The sequence below is a fragment of the Bubalus kerabau genome, chromosome 8, assembly GCF_029407905.1.
Source record: "Bubalus kerabau isolate K-KA32 ecotype Philippines breed swamp buffalo chromosome 8, PCC_UOA_SB_1v2, whole genome shotgun sequence".
Classification (NCBI taxonomy): domain Eukaryota; kingdom Metazoa; phylum Chordata; class Mammalia; order Artiodactyla; family Bovidae; genus Bubalus; species Bubalus kerabau.
The window spans coordinates 16,516,901-16,531,888 of NC_073631.1; the positions used below are offsets into that span (position 1 = coordinate 16,516,901).

The 14,988-nt window shown below is 46.6% G+C and overlaps 1 protein-coding gene across 2 annotated transcripts in view; it reads right to left on the bottom strand.

Moving 5' to 3' along the window:
* The window catches only part of SLC25A13 (solute carrier family 25 member 13), a 228,434-nt gene extending 216,315 nt beyond the window's left edge, over nt 1-12,119 (bottom strand). For both annotated transcript variants that reach the window (XM_055589788.1, XM_055589786.1), the window contains exon 1: nt 11,940-12,119. In XM_055589788.1, the coding sequence (XP_055445763.1) occupies nt 11,940-11,954 (15 nt within the window). In that variant the 5' untranslated portion in view covers nt 11,955-12,119. The remainder of the gene's footprint in view (nt 1-11,939) is intronic.
* Between the last annotated feature and the right edge of the window lie 2,869 nt (nt 12,120-14,988).

Below are 14,988 nucleotides of genomic sequence, written 5' to 3' on the forward strand. Positions count from 1 at the left end.
ACAATGCACAGAAAAGAACAATTGTGAATATTAAAACCTAGCCAACTAAAATAAACCATTATGCAAAATGCTGGTGGATCAGGAAGGCAGTATCCAAACCCACTCACCAAACATAACAACAGAGGAAATAACCAGGAATTATGTGCCGCCTGGTGCGTGTATCCAATACCAAGGATCCAGTAACCTGAGGGAGACAGCCAGCAACCACCTAGAAAGTATTCTAGCCAAAAAATAAAAATAAATAAAACCTTAAACTCAATCAAGCTTCCACATCTAACTATCAATTGTCAGGAAACACTGGGGACAGAGGAACATGGGTGGGGGCCGGGGTGGGGGGGTGCAGTCAGCAAAGTCCAAATTGCGGGAAACTACAGGAAAGATGACCCAATTCACTCATCAAATAAACTGCAGGCAGGCACACAAAAAGATGGGGAGCCAAACCTATAGATTCACAAGAGTTAAAAGACGTATCGACCAAATGCCATGTGCGGACTGTGTCTGAATCTTCATCGGGACAAACCAACTGTGAAAACTAGGGCATGGTTTTAACATCCTTACAGATACTCCAAAGAAAGAGAAAACACAATTAAGACCGGTTTTCCCTAAAACTGAGGGAAATAACTAAAAAAATAAAATAAAAATCTGCCCACCAATGGAGAGGAACGACAAGAAACATTCCTGCTTCTGACTGTGCTCTAAATTAAACAAATAAACAGCCACCCCCCCCTTTTTTTTCTTCCTGCTACCCTGTTGCCACAGCTTTATGGCAGGGAATCTGAACAGGGGTTGGACATGTCCCATTTATAATACAAACCGCTGTGAAGGGTATGAGAAGGGAACGGGCATGAGGTAACACTGGAAAAGTGAGACAACGGCCAAGACCGAGGAGGCGGAATCTGGCTAATGAGATTGCATTTTTATTCTCAGGACATCATGCAGCCACACTGTGCAGCCAGGTAAACTCAAGAGGGCCATGCAGTACATTCATTATGTGCCTTGACAGGCCAGGCTGCCTGTGTGCAAGTCACAGCTCTGCCGCTTGAAAGCTGTGTGACCCGGGGCAAGTCCCTGAATCTCTCTGCGCCTCGAGACTTAACCATTCTGCACAGATGAGTTGCCCCATCTGGGTAATGGAGACAATAATGGCAGTCACATGCCGCGGGACTGCTCTGGAGACTACGTGACTTCACACGCAAAGCGCCTAGAACAGTGTTTGGCTTTTGCCAGCTGCTGCTGTCACTGCTATTTGCAGGAGCCTTCTGAACCTTACCTTTCTCCCTCAAACGAGCTAACGACACCTTCCCTGCTATCTTGTAGATGACGATAAAGATCAAATAATGAAGCTTGGGTCCTCACATTATCTGGTCATTTTAATCTCTGTAGACTGTGAGGTCCTGAAAACAAGTCCAACAGCTTACTCATTTAGGGAAGCCCAGCAATCAGTATAGGAGGCGGCGTATAGCTGGAATCAATAACACACTTGAATGCATTTTTTAAAGACTGTCAAGGGCTGTATCCAGGAACACAGGACTGCTCTTAACACGGATACAAGAGCCAATTTTAGAAACGTCCTTGACAATTTTAGGCACTCCAGAGTGGAGAGGAAAGTGAAGGGAAGAGACCAAAGGCAAAACCAGCTTAGAGCTATGGCAGTGCTGGAGCTAAAAAGGAATGAGGACCTGAAGCCAAAACATGCAGGAGATGAGACACACCTGCCCCAGGGACCCAGAAAGGCCTAAGTGACCCATCTCTTTGCCCGTGTCCAGGTTCCCACCAGTGGTATCTCTCCTGGCTGCCCACAAAGGTACTGAGTGAACTAAGCAGAAACTTGAACTAGCAGGAAAGTTAAACTGCAGCTAAAGGTGAGGCGTGATCAAGAAAATGAATTCAACTCGAATAAACAGAGTCTGGAATATCTCTGAGACAGACAAGTTGAGATTTCCAACAAAAAGCCAAAAACGCAAGGCTGGTGCTTGAGAGCTGCCGTGGAGCCCCAGCGGTCAGAAGGCAGAGGATCTCAGGTGGAGGCCTGGGGGACACCAACATTTCAGAGTGGGGGAGTCAAGGGGAGCAGAAGGACAAAAAGAAGCTGGCCAAGGAGAAGGGACCAGCGTAAGCTAAGGGGCCAGCCAGGAGAGGGCACATCATGAAAGCTGACAGAAGGCATCCCAGGAGGGAAGGAGCAGGTCACCATCCTGTGAGGTCAGAGATAAAGGACAGCATGCCAACAGTTTCAGAACAGAGATCACTGGTGACTCTTAGAAGAGAATGCCAAAAAATAGAATGGGCATAAGTTTATTTTCAAGGACTTTAACTATAAGTAGGCAGCAAAGAAATGGAGAAGGTTATAACCCTTAAATAGGCTTCCCTGGTGGCTCGGATGGTCAAGAATCCAATGTAGAAGACCTGGTTTCAATCCCTGGGTTGGGAAGATCTTCTGGAGGAGGAAATGGCAACCTACTCCAGTACTCTTGCCTGGGAAATCCCATGGACAGAGGAGCCTGGCGAGCTACAGTCCATGGGGTTGAGAAGAGTCAGACACCACTGAGCGGCTTTCACTGACTGACTGACTGATAACCTTTAAATAGTAATTCAGAGACGTGTTCTAAAATAATACACTGGCACTGGTGGAATCCAAATTCGCCCAAAGAACCCAAAATTTTATACTGGATTTTATCACCATGGATTTAATTCTGCAAAAATTGAATTGATTTACAACCAAATCGAAAGACACTGTACCCTTAGTTTAGAAAGGCAGCTACATTTAATAACACACTGACAAGAGTTCCAGACCAATATTCTTGGAACTTTAATGCACATACAGTACCCCTGGGAGCTATTTAAAATGCAGATCCTGAAGCCAGAGTCTTTGTCCTGGGATGAGTGTACAGATGCTGCAATTCTAACAAGCTCCTGAGTAAAACCAATGCTCTTCATCCTTGGACCATAAACTTCCAATCACCAGACTCCAGGAAGACCACTAAAGAGAATTTGGTCTCCTTAGGCAGACAGCCTGCCTAGCCATTACTAGACAGACTGCCTAGCAGTCTAGACAGACTAGACATTACTAGACAGACTGCCTAGCCATTACTAGATGACTACTTAGTAGATCACGAGCTTAAGGAAGCACACCATCTCCTGTTCAAGTAGGTCAAATGATATCTGTGCGTGTGCTCAGTCACTCAGTCGTGTCTGACTCTTTCCAACCTCATGGACTGTAATCCACCAGGCTCTTCTGTCCATGGGATTTCCCAGGCAAGAATACTATAATGGGTTGCCATTTCCTTCTCCAGGGTATCTTCCCAACCCAAGGATTGAACCTGGGTCTTTTGCACTGGCAGGTGGATTCTTTACCACTGAGCCACCTGGGAAGACCCAAGTAATATCTATTAATACGTCCCCAGTTTTCGGTTCGGGGGAAATGTCCCACAGCCTCCAACAGATATCACTTGACAGTTCTACAGCGGTTCATAGTCCTCAAATGCTTTCCCACATTATATTTCATTTGCTCATCACAGGCCTTGTTTTCCACAGGGGGACACTGAGCACCAGAGAAGTCAGACTTTATGTTCTCACCATCAGTGAAAGCACTGGACTGGTAACCTAGGTCTTCCTGCCTTCCAGTCCAAAGCTCTCTCACTCAACTACTGATTAAAAAAAGTTCTTGAAGCTTTTCCCAACTGAGACAGTGGTGCTGACTGAGCAGTTGGGGGTTCTCTGCATCTCAGACTACAACCGTGCCTCTCAGACTACAACCGTGCCCAGGGTCAGACGGATACAAATCATGTCAAACTCAGAAAAACTACTAAATGTACACTTAGGTCTAAAAGCCCCGTTCAAATCAGACTTATGACAAGGTTCAGGACATGCGTCCTCAAAATCTGGTACATTCAGTATCTTGAGCTGAAGGAGTTTAAGAAAACAGCAGAAAGGGGAAGGTCATCTGACCTTCCACCCAACCCCACCTTCTTTCCTGAAACAGGTCAATAAACTCCCCTGCAGAGAGTACCACCCCTGTACCAGGAGGAGGGAAGACAACCTTCTCACCAAAGATGGGCAAGTTAGGGCTGAGAAACGCACACACAGAGACCTTGTTAAACTCACCCTTACCTTCCCAGTTACTTCTTCACCATTTACTACCCCTAGTGCAAACCCCTTTGTCTTGTCACCTCTTTACAAATTTATTTCTCACTGTCCAAAGGATTTTAAAGCTTTCTGCTCTGGTCACTTTCACTTCTTGTGTGGGTTCTCAGGTACACACAAAAATTCAACAAAATGTGTATGCTTTTATTTTGTTCATCTGTCCTCGTCATTTTAATTTTCAGCTCCAGCCAGGAACCCTAAGAGAAGTGAGGGAAACTTTCTCTTCCCCTACACTTACTTAGACAATTTTCTTACAAATTGTACCGTCTTATGCAAAAGATATTTTACCATAAAACAGTAAGTGGATCTTGAAATATCTGACTTTCATATCAAGTCAACAGTTTTCAGGGAAAACATGTAGAAACTCTGACTACATGCGGAAATCAAGACAAAGCTACTAGCCTAATAACAGTCATTAAATAGAGTGGTTTATTTAGGTTGAATTGCTAAGAATTTCAACACTGCCAACTTTGCTATGTTGTCAGCACCTAAAGTCAAAAGGAACCATCCAGGCCTATTTTCACTCATGCAGCTACACAGCAAATTCCCAAAGGAAATGGTAAGCACGAGTACTCTATCTCTTAAACGTTTCCAACCAACAAACCAGACCACCACTCTACAAGCTAGTCACTGGGGATAATTCTGAGCTAGGAGACCAGAGCCGCCATTGATGGGGTCGACTTGACCCAACAAGAGGGTCTGGTAAAATGGGCATGGAAAACAGGGTTTGCTCAGTTGCTGTTAAGTACTGTGCCAAGGGAATTACATCACTGTGACAAGGGCATGTCCTCCTTACTCCCAAGCAGCAAGAACACCAGCAGGCTCACACATGCCTCTGTTCCAAGACCCACCCAAAGGCATCTGAGAAAACATGGCGGGGAAGCATAGGTGTTCATGAGGCGGCAAATGCCAAGCAGTGGGGGTAGGAACGGACCATGCCGAGCAGACCTAAACCTCACAGACAGTGGGGAACACAGGAAGGAATGCTTCCCTGTAACTCAACAAAAGCAGAGGCTGCTCACAGGACAAAACGTCAAAGAGGCGGGAGGAGTCAAGAGTTCCTCCAGCAATCTTACAAAAGAACTTGATATCCAAGAAGACTGGCTCGATCTTCTTACCCTGCACACCGGCTCTCAGCACTTCCCACCCCTCTCCTCACCCCCAGCTCTCTATATGCTAAACAACACTTGTAGAGCCCTGTGACCCAACACGGACAACACGTGGGCACCCAACTAGGTCAGCCAGGAAAAAGGCTGCAAGACCAGCGTTACAGTCCTCTTTGCAACATTTCCCCCACAAGCACCTACACTGATAAAGAAAGCCACCGAGACTTCACCGGGGACAAAAGGAGCTTTCCTTTTGGTGATAAAACCTATATTCTAGGATAATTACAAACTATATAAACTTGATGCCTAAGCACTAAGGTGAAACGGGGCAGGACTGGAAAGAGCTTGTCAAGAAAGAACGTGTAGGGATCCCTGCATATCCTTCCTCTGAAATGACACTCTAGGGATTAGGGATTTACATTGCTCTTACTGCATACCTTCCTTATTCCAAGGAACCACCAGAGGACCGACTGAAGCAAAAAGCAAGAAAAACAGCCTAGAGCTGTGGCTGGCAACCTCAGAAGCATAGTTGATTCACTTGGAGAGCATTCAAAACACCTTGGGGTTCAGGCCACACCTAAGTCCAACTGAATCAGAACTTCTAGGTGAGACCCAGGCATCAGCACTCTTATCCCCATACAGAGGACTACAATGTACTGGAACCCCTGGTCTACAACAGTGCAAAAAGCAAAGGACTTTCAATTAGAGAATCAATTACAGCCCTTTCTAGGACTCCATTTCTTCATCTGGTAAACGGGAACAGGATTAATGAAGGGAGGAGTAAGGAACACTGTGTTACATAAACTGAAGGCCAATCCAGCCCCATCAATTTAAAAACCCTAAATCCAAACATCAAACATCAATGGAAGCACAGAAACTTACCAACATCATGGCAGCATAAAAACAACTCACACATTCTTTCCTTCCTGCTCAGTACAAAAACTGGTCTGCTTTATCTTAACAGTATCATACCACCTAGCAGTTTTTACCATGAGGGAAAGAAAACCTTCAACCTGAAGAATATCCTTAATAAACTCAATCACATTTTATCCTCAATAACCAATCTCGGAAGAAGGTATTACTATCAATGAGAAGCATGAAAAACACGGAGGTCAAATATATAGCCCAAGTCCTAATTAGTGAACAATGGATTAAAATTTCTACCTGGTATATGAAGAGGTGACAGGTGCACAATTCCGTGAACATGCAAAACACCACTAACCCTACACTTTGAATGGGTGACTTGGATGGCATATGACTGATGTCTCAACAAAGCTGGTTTTTAAAAACGGCATGTGACAATTTCTGACCTATGCAATCTTGTTCAAAAGCCACTTAAAAATCAGCACATATGTGTGCATGCATGCTAACTCACTTCAGTTGTGTCCAACTCTTTGCAACTGGACTGCAGCCTGCCAGGCTCCTCTGTCCATGGGATTCTCCAGGCAAGAATACTGGACTGGGTTGCCATGCCCTCCTCCGGGGGATCTTCCCCACACAGGGATCGAACCCCCATCTTTTTTGTCTCCTGCATTGGCAGGTGGGTTCTTGACCACTAGCGCCACCTGGGAAACCCACCAAGCATATACTGAGTGCCAACGCATTCTATAGATACAAACCACTGGATTGGGAAGATATGTATGTCCATAATTGTTAGTATGTGAATTCTCATATGCAAATAGAACTCTTTTTAAGGCCTAGGAAGGTGAGGCAGAGACTCGGAGCACAGAATGCCAGGTTTCAAATCCAAGCTGCAGAGCTTATTCTCTCTACAACCATGAGAAAACTACTTAAACCTCTCTGCAACTCAGTTTTCCCATCTGTAAAATGAGGACAAAGCAGACCACAGCTGCTGCTTGGTATTATGAAGAATAATGGAATTATTATTTGTAAAGTGCTTGGAAAGTGCCTGGCACACAGTAAGCACTGTGGAAGTGGTTCTCAAGAATAAAAGTCTGGTTTACAGTTACAAGACCAAAATAAAAGTCTGAAGAAAAAAGAGGCATCTAATTTCCCCTCCCAAGTCATCTCCCCTGCCCATAAATGCCACTCTCCAGTATGCTAAGCTACCAGGCAGACAATCTGGTGGACTGGGGAAGAGCACAGACTCTGGAGCCAGGCTGGCTGATCTGAACTCCAGCTCCTTTTTAATTATCAGGTCTTAGGCCGCTTACATCACCCCTTGGTGTCCATAGTGTTCATCTATAAACCAGAAATGATACTTTATAACTCATAAGAATGTTAAAGGTCTTAAACAATTTTATTAATGCTTATATAATAGGTCTTGTGCTTAGTTGCTCAGTCGAGTCTGACTCATTGCAACCCCATGGACTGTAGCCTACCAGGTTCCTCTGTCCATGGGGATTCTCCAGGCAAGAATACTGGAGTGGGTTGCCATGCCCTCCTCCAGGGGATCTTCCCAACCCAAGGACCGAACCCAGATCTCCTGCACTGTAAGCGGATTCTTTACCAGCTGAGCCACAAGGGAAGCCCAAGTCGGCAGCCTATCTCTTCTCCAGGGGATCCTCCCAACCTAGGAATTGAACAGGGATCTCCTGCATTGCAGGCGGATTCTCTACCAGCTGAGCTACCACGGAAGCCCATTAATGCTTATTAATAACAGTCTTGTTAATGCTATCATTAAGTCTTATTATGGAGAAGGCAATGGCACCCCACTCCAGTACTCCTGCCTGGAAAATCCCATGGATGGAGGAGCCTGGTAGGCTGCAGTCCATGGGGTCACGAAGAGCCGGACACAACTGAGTGACTTCACTTTCACTTTTCACTTTCATGCATTGGAGAAGGAAATGGCAACCCACTCCAGTGTTCTTGCCTGCAGAATCCCAGGGACGAGGAAGCCTGGTGGCTTGCTGTCTATGGGGTCACACAGAGTCAGACACGACTGAAGCGACTTAGCAGCAGCAGCAGCAGCAAGTCTTATTAACTCATTTAATAATGCTTTTAATTATTACCTCACTTAATATTGAATCTTGGGCTTCTCTTGTGGTTAAGAATCCAACCTGCCAATGCAGGAGACACAAGTTCCATTCCTGGCTGAGGAATCCTACGTATTTCATGGCAACTATGCCCTCGCGCCACAACTAAAACCCACATGCCCTAGCACCCATGCCCTGCAACAAGAGAAGCCAGTGCAATGAGAAGCCTGTGCACCTCAAAGAAGAGTAGCCCCTGTTCACAGCAGCTAGAGAAAGCCCACGTGCAGCAACAAAGACCCAGTACAGACGAAAATAAATAAATTAATGAATTAAAAAAAAAAAAAGAACTGAATCTCACATCTAGTCAATGCTGTCAGCTACTCTCCTATTTATTACCTGTTATCCCCTAAATGCCGGAGAAGGCAATGGCACCCCACTCTAGTACTCTTGCCTGGAAAATCCCATGGACGGAGGAGCCTGGAAGGCTGCAGTCCATGGGGTCGCTGAGGGTCGGACATGACTGAGCGACTTCACTTCCACTTTTCACTCTCATGCATTGGAGAAGGAAATGGCAACCCACTCCAGTGTTCTTGCCTGGAGAATCCCAGGGACAGGGGAGCCTGGTGGGCTGTCGTCTATGGGGTTGCACAGAGTTGGACACGACTGAAGCGACTTAGCAGCAGCAGCAGCAGCATCCCCTAAATGCAGCAGGTGCTCTCACTTCTCTGTCTTTCAGTTGCTGTTTCCTGTCCCTGATGTGATCTCCTCTCTTCCTCCACCCACTCCTTCTGAACCACCACTACCTTGGAGAAGTCCTCCCCTTCCCGTCCCCCACCCCCAGGGGGGAAACAGGCTCCTTCTCTGATGCTCCTATTATGCTCCTCTTGTTATGGCACTACTCTTACTTGGGCCAATAATCAAAAAAATTAAGAATAAGTAAGTGGTCAAGAGATCAACAAATTGCTAGGTGTGGCTAAATTCATCCAGAAAATATCAAATTTGCTTAAATATTCAAATGATTCACCACAGTGAGTGCTGGAATTCACCTATAAGTATTGAGTTTCAGATTCTGGGCCCAATTTCTTAGACACTTCATTGAGATGAGATTCTCTCCCTAGACAGGCTCCTTAAGTTTTAAGAGGGGATGTCAATCCTATCCCCAGATAAGATTGCTAAGTCTACGAATTTGTGTTCAATATGGAATATCTGTGCTCCACGAAAAAGCAAAGAGCACGGCCTTTAACTCAGGCTTCACAGCACTGCCTAATAGTGAACAAAACCAAGGAGCGTCCAAAGGTAATAAATAAGGGGCATTCCTGGACTAAGGTGGACCAGCACAGCTCATCTTTTAAGACTACAATTAGGCCTCCCTCGTGGCTCAGACGGTAAAGAATCTGCATGCAATGCAGGAGACCCAGGTTCAATGCCTGGGTTGGGAAGATCCCCTGGAGAAGGGAATGGCAACCCACTCCAGTATTCTTGCCTGGAGAATTCCATGGACAGAGGAGTCTGGCGGGCTACAGTCCATGGGGCTGCAGGGTCAGAAACGACTGAGCAACTAACACACACACACACAAAGACTACATTTACTGCACTGCCCTTGTGCTAGAATGAGAGACACTATAAGAAATGGCCTTCTGGAATCCACAAACGTGTGTTTGTGGTTATGAGGCAGTTTTGAATGCAGTTTGCACACTGCTTATAAAAAGAAATGGGGAGAAACTGCCCTCAGAGAGCAGAAAAAGGGGACCTCTCTTCCAAGTAACTGACCTCACTGATCGCATCCTCTCTGCTTTGGCTGCTAGAAGGTTCAGTCACCTCTAGCAAGCACCCACATCCTTATTGTCTATTACCCTTAGTCCTTGTTGCATCTTACTTTGCCTTCTTTCTGTTTTTCTCATCTACTCTGACTTGATTTTGACATGTCTTTCTGGTTTATAAATATATGTATATATGATGTCAGCCGTAAGAAATCCTTAAAAGAGGCAAGTTTAGATGAATAAATAAATAAAAACACAAGTTCGCAAAGAGTAAAAATGAAATGATTCATTTTCCCTGACTCTCACTACTTGGCTAAAATTCAACTGCCCTTATTGATATGATGTGACAGTTTAATAAAAATACAACCCAAAAGTTAAGCCTGTTCCCACGTCATTTATTATTTCATACGAGTTAATCAGTATTAGAGTCCATCTACATGCCTACTCCTCCATTTAAGTTCCTCACTTTATCTCCAAACTAAGTAAAAGTATTTAATTCATCTATAGAAGTAAAAATGACAGGAAAGTATGGGTATCTACTCCCACCTACTCTCCTGAAAGAAGTCACCTGGAGGGAACTTAATTGTTCCCTTGTACTCTGATTGCATGTAAATTTAATGCAAAGAAAAGGTCAAAAGTTGTTAGGTTGGAAAGGGCTAAATGCAGGCTCCAGAAATGAATCCCAGTGATTCTCAGAGAATCTACCTAAAACAGCTGTATATGTACATGTGTCTGCTCACGTATACTCAGAGTGCCCTTCTTAGGATGGAACCTGGAGTAATTACAGAAAAGAAAAGGGCCACTTAGGCCACATAATCTAGGAACACCGAAAAGCCTGCAGATTTGGGGAGGCCTGGAGAAACTTAGGTCATAGAACAGCATTTAAATATATTTGTCTGCTTACAATTTCCATTGCAAATGTGATTAGTTTGCACGAATAAATAGGAATATGATGTGTTGGCCATGTTTTCCTCTTGAGGGTTATCAGAGTTTTGATTAAGGACAAATGTCTGAAATGTTGGGTATATTTAAGTTCACGACACTTAAAATGAGCTAGGAAGTTGTATAGGCTTGATTAAAGGGCTGCCTTCGTGAACTTAAAATTAAAAGCAATAAATTCCAATGAGTCAAGTGATTGGGACTAAATATGGTGTTCTGCCAAAAAAGGTTGAAATGGAGTCCAAAGAGATTGAAATAGTGCCCAGGTTTCAAGAAACGGTGAAAGAGGAAAGGTCAAGCTGTCGGAGTTGCCTTTCCTCTGGGTTAGTGAACGAGTACCATTATGCAGAACTCCTTTTAAGTAGAACTTCACAGGAGTTACAGGCTCCCAGGACAATCTGTTTTGTCATTTCTGTAAAGAAGCCTCTCAAACGCTCAAAGGCCAGTGTGTTAAGTGTTGTCAGATGCTCAGAGCAGAGAGATGAGAAGAGGGGGCGTGGGGAGGGGAGGTACTCTGGAGTTTTTATGCACACGCGTGCTGGCCAACTCCAGCAGTCTCCAAAACGGAAGTCAAGGTGACTTCCCCAGCCGCGGGAGGGCGGAGCCTTTGAAACCTAATAGGATCATGCTTCGGCGCCGGCGGTGCCCCCGGGAAGCTTCAGCTCGGGTCAACAACAACCGGGGTCACGAGCAGGAGCGCACTGGGGTGGCCGAGGGGACCTGCTGACCCGGAGCCCTCTCCCACCCCGGGACGCCATCGCGCCCGCTCTTCTGCTCTTCTTCACCGGCCTTGGCTCAGCCCGCCGCGCGCCCGCTAGGCACCGACTCCCAGGCCCGGCCAAGTGGGAGGGTCCAGCCGGCAAAGTTTCCGCGGCAACGTCGGGCCCTGGGCCCCGCAATCGCCGCTTGTGCTGGCCGGGAGGGACGGCGACCTCCCTCCTCCCGCTGCTGCAAGGTGGAACAGCCGCCGTGCGCCCCTTTCTGTTTCCTTTCCCTGTTGCACCAACCGAGCACGTGAACGCCAGGGCCCCTCGCGGCCCCCGGCCGACGCTTACCTTGGCGGCCGCCATGCTTCGCCCTGGGTGCGGGCAGCTGCGGGCTGCAGGACGCTCTCACTGGCTCGCCGGCGCTGCGGACCTGGGCAGCTCACTTCCCGTCCCGACGGCGGCGAGGGCGGCGATACAGCCCGGCAGCGTGCGCGCCCGGCCTGCTTCCCCACGCCCTCCTGCCGGCGCGGGTCATGCGGGCGCTGCCAGCCCATTGGCTGGGCCTGGCCGGGCTGCCGGGGCGCGCGTGATCCGGACGGCCTCTGCCCTGCTGCGGGGCGGGCCCGGGTCTGGGGGCGGTGGACTGGCCCCGCGCACGTGACCCCGGCTGCGCTGTCCAGCAGGGCGACCTCTGCAGCGGGGGGCCGGCAGGCGGTGGCGGGGTTCACGACCGTGTTTTGCGAGCAGGTGGCCTCGCGAGGGAAGCTGTTGGCTTCCGCTGCTCCCAGGGGCTGCTCCAGGGCCTCCAGACCCACAGGCAGGACACACAGCTGGGGAAGTTGAGAACTGACATTAGGTCCCAGGTTTATCCAGGTGTTCCCTGTCGGTTCCCTTTCAGAGGGGCTCCCCTCTGGGGTGGGGGGTGGGGGGGACGTCATTTAAGAGATCCCGAAGCATTGACTAGTCTATGGGAAATAGGAAAGTAATGTCTCTGGCAGACCTAGTTTTAGGTCAAATCTAGCTCAGTCGAAGTACCAAACAGCTGTGTGTATAAGTGCAGAACTCACATGTGCTGGGGCCACTTCATTTACACCCTACATAGTAGGAAGGCAGAGATCAAAGAACCCCCCCCCCCCAAATAGGCCCTACTGAAAGAAACAGGTTAAATTTTAATGTAAAAATAGAATGTGTAACCCCCAGAGGTCTTTCTCTTTATAAGAATTTCATTCAGTTACCTCTGCTACCAAAATTTATAATTAAGGCAATGGTGGTCAGTGAAAAGGGCTTTAAATGTTTTGTAGATTATGGATATAACCTAGCAACAAAAGTGGTTTTTACCAGTCATTTTCATCAATTAACACTGATTGAGTGTCTGCTACTTGCCAGGCACTGTGTTAGGTGCTAGGAACACCAAAATGACCTGAGAAATGGTTCCAGCCCTTAAAGAGCTTAAGGGCTAGTGGGAAAGCTGGCACATAAACACTTAACGTCCATATAACCTGTCAAGGCAGCAACCTCTACCCAAGGACTATGGGACCACTGAAGACTGGGGAAACCTCTTAGAGGAGATGATGCCTAGGCTGAATGCACTAAAGTAGCTGTGAATTAGCTCATTGAAGTGGAGGGGGATGGTTTTCCAGCCAGAGAAAATAAGGAGGAGAGGACGCCCAGAAATTACTGAGGAAACAGAACAAGTTATGAAAGTGATGGGTCATGGAAGGTAAGGAGCTGTGGAACTGCGGGAAGAAGAGTCTGGACAGGCAGGTTGGGACCATTCATGGAGGGTGCTGGGTGCCATGGTGAAGGGTGTGCACCTTAACTGAGGGGCTTTAAGGGAGGTGGCATGGCCAGGATTACAATGTCGATGGATCCTGCTTGAGGTGTGGAGGACGGGGTAAGGCCACACTGTTGGGATATTCAGATAAGACGGACTGAGGACTTGAAACCAGAGATGGGATAGGGCTAGAGGAAGGAATAGGAGGTAAAATTAGTCAGTTTGGTGACCGATACTATGTGGGGGTAAGAGAGAGAAAGAAAGTCACCCTGTCTTGCACATTGGGCCCTGGTGTAGATGCTGGAAAGACGCCAGAGATAACAGGTAATAAATACATCAGTAATACAGGAGTGTTTTGAAGTGTGTGCCTCTTGTCTGTAAGGAGAGTGTATGTGAAATACACAAATTATACTGTAAAAGACAAACGTTTCAAAAGGGAGTGGTTGATTAAGAGATTCTCAAGAGGTTTAACAAAGACTGGAACAACTCGAATGTGTTCAATAGGCAACAGAGAAAGACCAGGCAAGGAGTTAAAGAATAGAGACAAAAGCAAAACCAGGAGAAATGATAGCAAAACGGATAGCAGGGGACGAGTCTACAGCTCAGGCACAGGGGTGGTCCTGGCTGCTGTAAAGAGTTTTTAAAATGTACAGAGAAAATACAACCTCATGGAACCAAGATCACATCATATACCGTATACTATTTTAAAGGACATCACTGAAGCTCTCTGTTTATAATACAGTGAACTTTAAACAAATGTAAATGTGGTATGTTTTCTGGAAATCTCGGAAAATTCAGAAAATCATAGTAATGACAAAGTCACTCATATTTCTTGTATCAGAGTTAGCCACTGTTAACATATTACTGTTACATTCTTCAAAACGATGTCTTCATGTGTTCATGTAGAGTCATTTTTTTTTATTTAAATACAAGGATTCATACTCTGTAATTTTTTTTATGTCCGCTTTAACAAAGCAAAGTCATACTGGGTGGTTTACAGTAACAAGTTTATTCTCTCCCCATTATGGAGGTCAGAATTCCAGAATGAGTCCTAAGGGGCTAAACCAAGGTGGAGAAGGTTGAAGGGAGTATCTGTTTCTTTGCCTTTTCCAGGGGGCCCATGGCCCCTCCTCCATCTTCAAAGCCAGCTCACAAACATCTCTCTGAACTCCGCTTCCCTCACATTTCCTCTTCTGTCATGATCTCCCTCTGCCTCTTGCTCATAAGGACACGGTGCTGTGCTGTGCTCAGTCGCTCAGCAGCCTCTGACTCTTTGTGACCCCATGGACTGTAGCCCGCCAGGCTCCTCTATCCATGGGAGTCTCCAGGCAAGAATAATGGAGTGGGTTGCCATGATCTCCTCCAGGGGATCTTCCCAACCCAGGGATCAAACCCAGGCCTCCCACATTGCAGACAGATTCTTTACTGTCTGAGCCACCAGGGAAGCCATAAGGACACTGACGATGGCATTTGGGATCCACCCAGATAAGCCAGGCTAATCTACCTCCATATCTTTAACACAATGGCATCTGCAAAAAGAATCTCTGCCATATAAGGTAATATTCATAGGCTCCAGAGGTTAGGATGCAGACATCTGGGGGAACCGTTCATCTACCTACCAAA